The 12,555-nt window shown below is 50.1% G+C and overlaps 2 protein-coding genes across 7 annotated transcripts in view; one reads left to right on the forward strand and one right to left on the reverse strand.

The window, feature by feature from the left end:
- Positions 1 to 7,463, forward strand: LOC105497433 (golgin subfamily A member 6-like protein 7). Its single transcript, XM_071067312.1, has 8 exons — positions 1 to 135; positions 1,788 to 1,913; positions 3,670 to 3,720; positions 3,809 to 3,902; positions 3,999 to 4,105; positions 5,338 to 5,396; positions 5,723 to 5,864; positions 6,159 to 7,463. The coding sequence occupies exons 1-8, from the start codon at positions 46 to 48 to the stop codon at positions 7,461 to 7,463; spliced, it is 1,974 nt and encodes a 657-aa protein (XP_070923413.1). The 5' UTR covers positions 1 to 45.
- Positions 6,937 to 12,555, reverse strand: part of LOC139355521 (E3 ubiquitin-protein ligase HERC2-like) — a 22,329-nt gene continuing 16,710 nt past the window's right edge. For 3 of the 6 annotated variants that reach the window (XM_071067315.1, XM_071067314.1, XM_071067313.1), the window contains one exon: positions 11,357 to 12,538. In XM_071067315.1, coding sequence (XP_070923416.1) covers positions 12,418 to 12,538 — 121 coding nt within the window. In that variant the 3' untranslated portion in view covers positions 11,357 to 12,417. Of the gene's footprint in view, positions 7,538 to 9,231; positions 9,392 to 11,356; positions 12,539 to 12,555 lie in introns of those variants that run through there. The other 3 variants (XM_071067317.1, XM_071067318.1, XM_071067316.1) reach the window with 3 other exon arrangements.

Consider the following 12,555-nt stretch of genomic DNA (forward strand, 5'->3'; position numbering starts at 1 on the left):
TGTGTGGTACGTGACTGGAGGTGTATCGGTGTACTCATCTGGATCATGCCACTGTGGCCCCAACCCCACTTCCCTCCCCACCCCATGATGTCAGAAGAAAACAGAGAGAGAAAATTGGCTGAGGCCAAGAAAAAGGTAAAACGCAGAGGGTTGTGGCACCCCAACCCAAACCCAGCCCCAGGCCCCCTCAGACAGCAGAACAGCTGCCAGAGTTCGTGCCACTCCAGAGGCACACCAGGCTCGGTCCTCCCAGTAACTCTGGGCTCCCCCAACCAAAATCTTCTCAGCCAGCCCCACCCCCTCAGCAGTCCTGCCTCTGCCCTCGCCAGTGACCCCAGGGTGACTTTGAGCCGGTGACTCCTAGGGCTCCCCACTCTGTACTCCACCCTCACCTCCTACTACCCCAAAACTGACCTCCCTGGACCCTTTGGGCTCACGTCTCCAAGGACCTGGGTGACCCTGCACCTGACGTCACCAGTCGACCCAGGGTGACTTTGGGCAGGTGACTCCTGGGGCTCCCCACTCCATACTCGGCCCTCACCTCCCACCGCCCCAAGCCCGACCTCCCTGGGCTCTTCGGGCTCACGTCTCCAAGGACCTGGGTCCCGACCCTGCGAACCCCTCCCCAATCTCAAAGAGGCAACTTGGGCATAGCACTGATGTGTCCCCGGTCCCCCACCACCGCCCGGAGGAGTGGAATGTAGTGACGTCACAGTCCCTCTAGGAACTATCATTACTGCCGCGAGGCAGGCCTTTGATCTTAGGACCCGCACCCTAAGTGTTCTTGCCCCTTTTCTGGTTCCTCTGGTTGCAGCACAGATTTCCAGCTGGAGGAAGAGTAGGGACGATGTGACCTAGGAGCGAGAAGTTTTGGGCTGCCTTAGTCCCTTAACACAGACATTGACCGTTTGACAAGGCTACACCTCCCCTGTGAACTCAAAATGTTCACAGTGTCTCTGGGTGGCAATGGGAGAACGAGTTTGGTTTGGTTTTCTCCCAGGCTTCTACTCTCCAAAGAGACTTTAGCCATTTTTTTCTAAGTTCTACACCTCATATTTGAATTCTCCATGGTTCTGGGACCACAGTTCCCATCAGTCAGTGATCTCTGAAGTGAGATTTGCTCATCTTCTGTGGAATAGATCTTGGGAAACTGAACTTGACAACTCAAATCTTCCTCATCTCATCTCAACCTGGGATACTTTGAGTGCCACAGGATAAAAATGGGGCATCTTTCTGAAGCACAGTTTTCCCTTGATTCTTTTGAGAGACAAAAGATTAATGCTCTTGGGTATGATAGTCACATAGATTTCTAAGAGTATACCAGACTTCTCTCTGAAATGAAGCTTGGGTTGTCCTCTGTTAAATTCCCAGATTTAACAGAAAAGCTGGCTTCTGCCCTGAGGATACATTGATGTAAAAGTTTGAGAGGTAGTGGTGTACTTCTTCACACTAACAGACGTGTGAGGATGTATGACTCTAAATCACACAGTGTGTACTTTCCTGCCTACTTTTTACTTTTTTACCTCTGCTTCTGGTTTTGGTCCCTGGAAACTGCCGATTTGTGGCAAAACCCCAGAGCTCAGAGTCAGAAGACTGAGTTTAAGGTCCATTATTGCCTTTTTTTTTCTGCCACAGTATTGATCCCTCTCAGTCGTGATTTTGACAACACCTCGTACAGTTGTTGGTGGCATTAAATCAGATCACCTACGAGAGGATGTTGTATAAACTGTAAACTGACTGTAGGATCTTGGAGTTCTCATGAGTATCACTGCTCTTCTTTTCTACAGTTTAGAGGCTATCATCAGTGGAACAATGCTGGTGTTGGTACCGGAGGAACCGACACCAAAAAGAAAATAAATAACGGCACTAACCCTGAGACAACCACTTCTGGTGGTTGCCATTCACCTGAGGATGTGAGTCTTGGTTGGCTGGTCTCCTGAGGTCAGGGGCACGAGGGGCGGGTAGAAGGTAACTGTTAAGATTGTGGAAGGAAGAACTGCCGGGTACTGGTTAAGAATTCTGGGTTTGAAGGCCGGGCGCGGTGGCTCAAGCCTGTAATCCCAGCACTTTGGGAGGCCGAGACGGGCGGATCACGAGGTCAGGAGATCGAGACCATCCTGGCTAACACGGTGAAACCCCGTCTCTACTAAAAATACAAAAAACTAGCCGGGCGAGGTGGCGGGCGCCTGTAGTCCCAGCTACTCAGGAGGCTGAGGCAGGAGAATGGCGTAAACCTGGGAGGTGGAGCTTGCAGTGAGCTGAGATCCGGCCACTGCACTCCAACCTGGGCGACAGAGCGAGACTCCGTCTCAAAAAAAAAAAAAAAAAAAAAAAACAAGAATTCTGGGTTTGGCCGCGCGCGGCGGCTCAAGCCTGTAATCCCAGCAGTTTGGGAGGCCAAGACGGGAGGATCACGAGGTCAGGAGATTGAGACCATCCTGGCTAACATAGTGAAACCCGGTCTCTACTAAAAAATACAAAAAACTAGCCAGGCGAGGTGGCGGCGCCTGTAGTCCCAGCTACTCGGGAGGCTGAGGCAGGAGAATGGCGTAAACCTGGGAGGTGGAGCTTGCAGTGAGCTGAGATTCGGCCACTGCACTCCAGCCTGGGCAACAGAGCGAGACTCTGTCTCAAAAAAAAAAAAAAAAGATTTCTGGGTTTGAATCCTACCTCTCCATCTACAAGGAACATGATTTACGGCAAATTGCTTGAGCTCTTTGGGCCTCTTTTCACATCTATAAAATAGGGATGGTAATGTTTTACTTATATTTGTGAGGTTTGAATCAGATTTGTTATTGTTGTTGCTTTTGTGTTAATCCCTAGGCCAGGGCCTGCTGTAAACTCCTCTCCTCTTTTGAACTTGCGTTTCCTGAGGAGGTAGAGTTATAAGAGTATCACAGGTTTCTGTTTGCTCTGAGAGTCTGAGATTTAAAGATTCACTAGAATGGAAACCTGGGGGCCAAGAGCTTCTGTCTGCCTTTTCCGTCCTGTATCCCAGCTGTCCCATATCCCAGCTGTGAAGAACCGTCCCTGGCCTGTATGTGCTGGTCAATGTTTGCTGAATGAATGCACCTTTCTAAATCACAAGCTGGCAGAAGGGTGGGCTTTTCTCACACTCCATCTCTGAAGGTTTATGTTAGTGTCTTTTCCAGAGAATCTAGTTTCAGCCTTTCAGTTCTGTGGCTGTGGGCAAAAACCAACAAAGACCCAAATCCATTTTTTTTTTTTTGGCAGTTGAGTTGGCCAGTTCGTGTTCCCATTGGGTCTGATAACTTTGCATTTAAAATCCATCCCTGGCCCCTGCCTACCGCTTCCTGACTTGAGGAATAGAGTCGAGGGGGCCACCCTCAGTCACCTCCCTTCGACTCTCCCCACAGAAACAACAGAACTGAGCCCAGCTGGAAGTAGTAACGTGATTTCTTTGTTTGCTCACATGACTGCTGGGTTTGGGGGGCACTCAGATGTAGAGGCCCCAGTCTCGCCTGGCCCACTCCCAGACTGGGGATGAAGGCTCACCCCCCACATTCCACCCCATCCCCACAGGGTCCCTGATAACCTGGCCCCATGGGTGGGCCTGTCCTGGGGCAGTGGTGCCATTCTGGGGGCATGTCTCTTGCTGTGCCATCTCTGCCTCCCCCTAGTCAGAGCTCTGTCTTCCTCTTCCTATAGGAAAAGGCGGCAAGCCACCAACATCAGGAAGCCCTAAGGAGAGAGCTAGAGGTGAGTGGAGGGGGTGAAGTTCCCTCCTGTCCTCTGGAGAAGGTTTCTTTGCTTCTCTTTCAGCACCTGCTTGTCTTTTCTCCCAAAGACCCAGGATCATACTATACGAATCCTTACGAGTCAGAAGACTGAACTGGAGACAGGGCTCTACTTCAGCCAGGAGGCTGCCAGGAAATGTGAAGGTGGGAATCTGGGCACCCGGTAATCCTTCAACCTGGCACTTTCACAGGCCTTTAGGGGGAGTCCTTTGTGCCACATCTCAACCTCTCTCATTCCAGGAGAGTCCAAGGATCTGGCCGGTCGCCTGCATCGTTCCTGGCACTTTGCAGGAGAGTTACAGCAGGCTCTGTCTGCTGTGTCCACACAGCACAAGAAGGCGGACAGGGTGAGTCCAACCACCTGCTCGGTCCCCTGGGAGCCCAGTTTCACAGATGGAGGAATGAGCCTAAAGGTCCCCTCTGCACAATGCAGTGTCCTGTCCAGAAGGCAGCATGGGCCATTTAGTACTGCTTTTGGGTGTGGATATTAGAGGCAGGTTGGGGCTGAGTCGGCTGCTGCGGGTTAGCTGCAGGGTTCTGTGGGGAACGAGCACCGGACACAGAGCTCCGAGGCCAAGAGCCCACCCTGCCCAGACGTGGCTGTGGCCTTTGCTAAGTCCTAGGCAGGGGTTAGTGTACTTGTACCATGAAGATACAGAAGAGTATCTTTAGAATGTTACCATTTGTGTAGAAAGAGGGAACAAACATACATGTGTGTGGCTACGTAGTATGCTAATATACCTAAAACATATGTCTAAGGATTCATAAAAAACTCAGGAGACAGGAACAGTGTGTATGGGAGGTATTTCCCTTCTGTACCGTCTGAGTTTTGGACTACGCCAATGTATCATTCAAAGAGTCAACAAAGGATTAATTTCCTCCTTCTTATCTGTGCCCTACCCCCAGCGAAGGAATGGGCTTACAGAATCAGATATACCTGGGTGTTGAAAGCCCAGCTCTGTCTAAGTGATCTTAGACAACCCCTTAACCTTCAGTACCCCATGTTTTTCATCTGCACAATAGAGGTAATAATGGTAACCGTCTCCTATGGAGGTTGCGAGGATTGAATGGGTTTGTTAGTGCAGTGCCTGGTGAAGCACTCAAAGGTTCTGACAGTGGAAGTAGTAACAGTAATAACAACAGCAATCTTATCTGATCTCTCTGGGCCCCTGTTAGCCAGCTATCAATTCAACCTCTTTCCCTGTCCCTTCCACCCTTACTGAGTTCTTTGAAAAACAAGTGAGAGACAGGTGTGGTGGCTCACACCTGTAATCCCAGCTACTTGGGCGGCTGAGGCAGGAGAATCACTTGAACCTGGGAGGCGGAGGTTGTGGTAGGGTGAGATTGCAACATTGTACTCCAGCCTGGGCTACAAGAGTGAAACTCCATCTGAACAAAAAGAAAAAAAGAAAAAGAAGAAAAACAAATGAGATCCTGGGCTTGGAAGTGCCTTGAGAGCATGTGAGGTGTGACTGGGAGTGGGGAGTGGTGTGTGGAGTGGTCACGGTGGCTGTTGTTCCTGGTCGGCCAGCCACTCCTCTGCCTGCTCTGTCCTGACTTCACCTTTCTCTATTTGCAGTACATCGAGGAGTTAACAAAGGAGAGGGACGCCCTGAGTCTGGAACTGTACAGGAACATGTAGGATGGGGGACGGTGGGATGGGAGGTCTGGGGGCCCTCAGCGTGGGGGGTGTGCTGGGAGGTGGGGGTACAGGTGAGCATGGTGAGAGGCTCAAACAGGTTTTCATGTGTGCGCGGGGAAGCTCTAGTGCCGGCTGTGCCACTGACTCATGGGGTAGCCTCAGGCAACTCATGTCTTCTCTCTGGCCTGCCACCTGCGACTTTTAGTTCCTGGGGTCCCTTCCAATGCCACAGTTCTGTTGTGGGGCGAAGGTACAGGGTTGATCACCAAAGCAGTCCTTTCTGTTCTTAATTCATTCCTTTCTCCATGGCCTCCGGTCACAGCATAACCAACGAGGAGCTGAAGGCGAAAAATGCCGAACTACAAGAAAAACTTCGACTTGTAAAATCTGAGAAGTCTGAGATCCAGCTCAACGTAAAGGAGCTAAAAATGAAGCTGGAGAGGGACAAAATCCTGCTGCCACAGGTAAGAGACTGCAGCCCCCGCGGTTGTGAAAGCTCCACCCAGCTGGGACCATGGTCTAGGGATCATGCAGGGTATAGGGAGGGTCCAGCCAAGAGCTGGAAAATTTGGGTCCTTGTTCTGATCCCACCATACAACCATCTAGAGTGTGCTAAAAATCTACAAATTGTGGCCCTGCCAGGGGAATCAGAACATCAGGGTTAGGGCTTAAATTTTTTTTTAAAGAATCATAGATGAAAACCGTTATTTTATAGATTACATTTATATAGCTAGCTCATGAGTCTATTTCCTTTTGAGGTTGAAACCAACACTTTGCAGGAGGAGAAGCTGCGGGAGCAGGAGAAGATGATATGGGAGCAGGAGGAGAAGATACGAGAGCAGGAGGAGAAGATGTGGAGACAGGAGGAAAGGCTGTGGGAGAAGGAGAAGGAGCTGCGGGAGCAGGAGAAGCAGATGCGGAAGCAGGAGGAGCAGATGTGGAAGCAGGAGGAGAAGATGTGGAGACAGGAGGAGAGGCTGCGGGAGCAGGAGGAGCAGATGCACAAGCAGGAGCAGAAGATGCGGGAGCAGGAGGAAAAGATGTGGAGACAGGAGGAGAGGCTGCGGGAGCAGGAGCAGGAGCTGCGGGAGCAGGAGCAGGAGCTGCGGGAGCAGGAGAAGCAGATGCACGAGCAGGAGCAGAAGATGCGGGAGCAGGAGGAGAAGATGTGGGAGCAGGAGGAGAAGATGTGGAGACAGGAGGAGAGGCTGCGGGAGCAGGAGGAGCAGATGCACAAGCAGGAGCAGAAGATGCGGGAGCAGGAGGAGATGATGTGGAGACAGGAGGAGAAGATGTGGAGACAGGAGGAGAGGCTGCGGGAGCAGGAGCAGGAGCTGCACGAGCAGGAGGAGCAGATGCACAAGCAGGAGCAGAAGATGAGGGAGCAGGAGGAGAGGATGTGGGAGCAGTACCAGAGGCTGCGGGCAAAGGAGGAGAGGATGCAGGAGCAGGAGGAGAAGATGCAGAAGCAGCAGGAGATGTGGGAGCAGGAGGAGAAGATGCGAGAGGAGGAGGAGGAGAAGATGTGGGAGCAGGAGGAGATGTGGGAGGAGATGATGATGCGGGAGCAGGAGGAGATGATGCGGGAGCAGGAGGAGATGCGAGAGCAGATGGAGAAGATGAAGGAGCTGGTGGAGAAGATGCAGGAGCAGCAGAGGCTGCCAGAACAGGAGGAGGAGCTGTGGAAACAGGAGAAAATGCAGGAGCAGGAGGAGAAGATACGGGAGCACGAGGAGAAGATGCGGGGGCAGGAGGAGAAGATGTGGGAGAAGGAAGAGAGGATGCGAGACCAGGAGGAGAAGCTGCCAGAGCACAAGGAGAGGTGCTCAGCGCCCTGCGTCCCTCCCTCCAAAGATCTTTGTGATACAAGCCACGCTAGCAGCATGGCGTCTGCGCGAGGAGAGGCTGGGGACGGTTCTCCCCACGACAGCCCCACTGCACAGGTCGTGCAGCTGCCTCGTGGGATGAAGAACGCCCAGGAGCGCCCAGGCTTAGGCAGCAACTCCTGCATCCCATTCTTCTACCGAGGAGACAAGAAGAAGATGAAGATCATCGACATCTAAGAGCCGGCACTGTCAACAAGGCCTACAGAAGTGTAAGCCACCATGTCACTGTGTGAATATAGTCTGAGAATAAACTTGAAAAAAAGAAAAAAGAAAATTTATGTTAAATTGTGATAAAATACTGGCCGGGCACGGTGGCCCACACCCGCAATTCCAGCACTTTGGGAGGCCTGGGCGGGTGGATCACCTGAGGTCAGGAGTTCAAGACCAGCCTGGACAACATGATGAAACCCCGTCTCTACTAAAAACACAAAAGTTAGCCGGGCATGGTTGCGCACGCCTGTAATCCCAGCTACTCGGGAGGTTGAGGCTGCAGTGAGCCGAGATCACGCAACTGCACTCCAGCCTGGGTGACAGAGCGAGACTCCATCTCAAAAAAAAAAAAAGTTTCTACCTGAGGACAATAATATCTATGTATGTTTGCATTGTCTTTTTGCTTGCTCTTTCTTGTTTAGTCTTGTGTTGTCTTGTCTTATGGCGTGGCTAGGAAACTGTTACCTGCCTCCAGAGAGGATTGACTTTTTTTTTTTTTTTTTTTTTTTGAGACGGAGTCTCGCTCTGTTGCCCAGGCTGGAGTGCAGTGGCCGGATCTCAGCTCACTGCAAGCTCCGCCTCCCGGGTTCACGCCATTCTCCTGCCTCAGCCTCCTGAGTAGCTGGGGCCACAGACGCCGCCACCACGCCCGGCTAGTTTTTTTTTTCGTATTTTTTAGTAGAGACAGGGTTTCACCGTGTTAGCCAGGACGGTCTCCATCTCCTGACCTCGTGATCCGCCCGCCTCGGCCTCCCAAAATGCTGGGATTACAGGCTTGAGCCACCGCGCCCGGCCAAGAGACAGAGTATTGACTTTGACTTTATGGCACACAATTGGAGTAAGGGCAGATCACCTTCATCCAGTTTGGGACTAAGCTGGTTCAAAGCAGGTTTTAGTTTTTGTGACGGCTGGTCTATTTTTTATTCATTTCTTCTCCTAGGGGTGGCCCTTCCAGGGTCCCATCTCCTTACTGGGATCCAAATTCTCATTATGTCATTTGAGCCCTGTGAGTGCCAAACATTCAGCTAGGCTCTCCAGCCTGTTCACTACCACTTCATACTCAAGTTTCTTAGCCTCTTAGCCCTCTACTGTTGACCAATCACCAAGTGTGGGAAAGCACTACAGACTGTCAGGGTCACCTCCCAGGCCTGGTCACTCAAATCCTGGCTGAGGTCTCCAATTACCTTCAAATAATTGTTTTTGATTGGGGCACATTTTTGTCCAGTTTTTCTAACTGCTCTTGTGGGGAGGCTAATCTATAACAAGCTACTCTGCCTTTAGTGGCTGTGGGAGGCACCCAGTGCAGTCAGTGGCGCTGGGTCCTTCCCACAGCCCTTCTCTAGTGTATCTATTTGGACTGTCTGCTCATTTCATAGAGAGGGTGTGTCTTGCCCAGCCCGTCTGGCATGTCTAAGGTAGCTGTGGGGTCAGAATCTGCAGCTCCCAGACCCCAGCCCTGCAACAGTAGGAGAGGCTGGACCCTCACATCTTTCAAGTCCCACCGGGCTGGTGTGAGCGGGCTCCCGAGTCCAGGGCTGCTCTGCAGAATGTGGGGCTGATGCACCAGCTCCGAGCCCACCTGATGTGCTCAGGGTGCTCACCTTTGGGCCTGTCTTGCCTCTCAGGCATTCGGCTGACCCTGAGAGCCTCTCCCTCATCTTGACCAGCAGCTACAAGCTCTGACTTAGAGGTTCCCCAAACCTTAGACCATTTGGCCCAACCCCTCATTTCTTACCTGAGGAAACTGAGACCACAGAGGGGAAGCAACTTTCTCGAGGACCGCCAGCAACTCAGAGGCAGAACCGGGTCTAGGAGCCTTTTCCCATCAGAAGTCCTCCCTGTACCCTGAGCCTTCTTTTGTGCCTCGTTAAGTTCCCTGTAAGGAGACTGCCCTGCTGAGGCGGGAAATGGTGCTGATCAGGGTGCTGTCCAGCCAAGATTGTGCCAGTGCACTCTGGCCTGGGCAACAGAGCAAGACTCCATCTCAAAAACTAAAAATAATTTTAATAATGTATCATACTTATCCCAACAGATTGAAAGCATTACCATTTCAACATCAAATCAATATAAGAAAAATTGTTATTTTACATAGGTTATTTCTTTCTTTTTTTTTTTTTTTTTGAGACGGAGTCTCGCTTTGTCACCCAGGCTGGAGTGCAGTGGCAGGATCTCAGCTCACTGCAAGCTCCACCTCCCGGATTCACGCCATTCTCCTGCCTCAGCCTCCCGAGTAGCTGGGACTACAGGCGCCGCCACCACGCCCGGCTAATTTTTTGTATTTTTAGTAGAGACGGGGTTTCACCGTGTTAGCCAGGATGGTCTGGATCTCCTGACCTCGTGATCCACCCACCTCGGCCTCCCAAAGTGCTGGGATTACAGGCATGAGCCACCGCGCCCGGCTACACAGGTTATTTCATAAGTCCTCAAAAACCATCGGGGTAGCTTACACATGCAGCACATTTCAGTCTGGACAGTGAGATTTGCATTGAAAATATCTGATCCGCACTTAGATTCATAAAATATACAGGTGACAAAGTAGACTCACATGGCCCAGTTATTCTAAACACACTTACATGCTTCCTAATAACAGAATCGAGTTTTAAAATCTGTATTTTAATAAAAATTAAACAGATAAAATATTCAGTGTCTCAGCTACGATGGACACACTTCAAGTGCTGATCAGCAAACTGTGTGAGTGCAGCCAGACTGGCCAGCACAGGCTACACGGCTGCAGCTCAAATAGCACAGCTGCAGCTCAAACAGGCCAGTGTCTCTGCACATGGAAACAGTCTGAGCAAGCAGGAGATGGGGAAAACGGGCACTGCCCTCGTGAGAACGAAGGACCCACAACAGGAACCCTGCACTCACCCCCCGCCAAAGACACCAACAGCCCATGAGGCAGCCTCAGACAACGGAGAGGCATTCAAGAACCTAGAAAAGCACCTCTGGAAAATGCTCACTTGAAAACTTTGCATGTGGCCGGGCGCGGTGGCTCAAGCCTGTAATCCCAGCACTTTGGGAGGCCGAGACGGGCGGATCACGAGGTCAGGAGATCGAGACCATCCTGGTTAACACGGTGAAACCCCGTCTCTACTAAAAAATACAAAAAACTAGCCGGCCGAGGTGGCGGACGCCTGTAGTCCCAGCTACTCGGGAGGCGGAGGCAGGAGAATGGCGTGAACCCGGGAGGCGGAGCTTGCAGTGAGCTGAGATCCGGCCACTGCACTCCAGCCTGGGTGACAGCGCGAGACTCCGTCTCAAAAAAAAAAAAAAAAAAAAAAAAAAGAAAACTTTGCATGTAACTTTACATTTTAATTGCAAAGTTGTTAACATCCACTTTCTCATTTATTCTTAATGAACTCTGTGAAAGTAAACACAGCTTTTATTCTTATTCCTATAGTTACTGAGTTGGAAGTTCACCTATGTGAACAAGTTGTTCCAACTGAAATTTTCTGAGAACAAATCCCAGGATCTTTCCCTTAACAGAAACTATATTAAGTTTAGTTCACTAATTTCCATTGGTTAAAGACCAGAATGCGTGAAATATGCATTATCAGATTAGAAAAACAAAATAAACATCACAAAAATGCTTTTCGAAATAGCATTTACTAAAATCCATGATAGAAACTAGCTCTAAAAACTTCCCGTTTCAAAATTTCACTGTGTCCACTAAGTTCGTTTTTCTGGCTGTGGACAGCAGGGCCACCCCACGCCACAGACCCACCACGGCCCCATGACCAGGCCGGCTGAGAGCTGCAGCCACTGCCCAGGGCTCCCTGCTCTGTGCTCGGCCGCCTGATGCAACTTGCCAGTTCTTTGCTTTCTCTATGTGTAGAAACTAAAACCAGAAGCCCAACTTTACAAAAAGCAGATTTTTATTAAATAAGAGGTACAAATGTGTTTCATTTTCTAATAAATCTCTTTCACAAATCATCTTGCTTTTCCGCTATTCTTGAGTGATCCTTTTTACACAACACTGTCTGAACGTTTTGGCTTCTGCCAAGGTTAGCCTCTGTTCACAGGCTGAGTCTGACTTCTTCCCACCTCCTTCTAGTCTGGCCTTACAAAACAATGCTCATCATTCTTTCACACTGACTTTAGTTTTGAAAAGAAAAGTTATCTTACACAGTAGTATGTATAACTCTGTAATATGTAAAGTGAGGCAATGATAGACCCAGTTTTAAAAATAACCTTCCCATGATGATTTTCATTTGCATCCACCTGCTTATTACTAAGAATCTTTTCATGTGTTTACTGCACACCCCAATTTATCTTCTGTGAAAAACTTTTGAGTATCATCATACCCTCCAACTTCTCCTCTTACCTACGTTGAAAAGGGTCTGCTCTTTATCCTAACGTCTGTACTAGGTAATTTTCAGAATATCCCTTCAATCACCAATTTTTGAGATTCTTGTGCTGGATTTCATTATCTTAATATGAAAAACAACAATCACTCATTAAAATACAATAAAGGCCAGGCACAGTGGCTAACGCCTGTAATCCCAACACTCTAAGAGGCCAAAACAGATGGATCACCTGAGGTCAGGAGTTTGAGACCAGCCTGACCAATATGGTGAAACCCCGTCTCTACTAAAAATACAAAAATCAGCCAGGTGTGGTTGCGGACACCTGTAGTCCCAGCTACTCAGGAGGCTGAGGCAGGAGAATCGCTTGAACTCAGGCAGTGGTGGTTGCAGTGAGCCAAGATTGTGACACCGCACTCCAGCCTGGGCGATAGAGTGAGACTCCATCTCAAAAAAAAAAAAAAAAATTAACAAGTAAATAAATAAGCCAGGCGTGGTGGCTCATGCCTGTAATCCCAACACTTTGGGAGGCCAAGATGGGCGGATCACCTGAGCTCGGGAGTTCAAGACCAGTCTCACCACCATAAAGAAACTCCGTCTCTACTAAAACTACAAAGTTAGCTGGGCATGGTGGCACATGCCTGTAATCCCAGCTGCTTGACAGGCTGAGGCAGGAGAATCACTTGAACTCGGGAAGTGGATGTTGCGGTGAGCCAAGATCGTGCCATTGCACTCAGCCTGGGCAACAAGAGCGA

The sequence above is a fragment of the Macaca nemestrina genome, chromosome 7 (genome assembly GCF_043159975.1).
Source record: "Macaca nemestrina isolate mMacNem1 chromosome 7, mMacNem.hap1, whole genome shotgun sequence".
Classification (NCBI taxonomy): domain Eukaryota; kingdom Metazoa; phylum Chordata; class Mammalia; order Primates; family Cercopithecidae; genus Macaca; species Macaca nemestrina.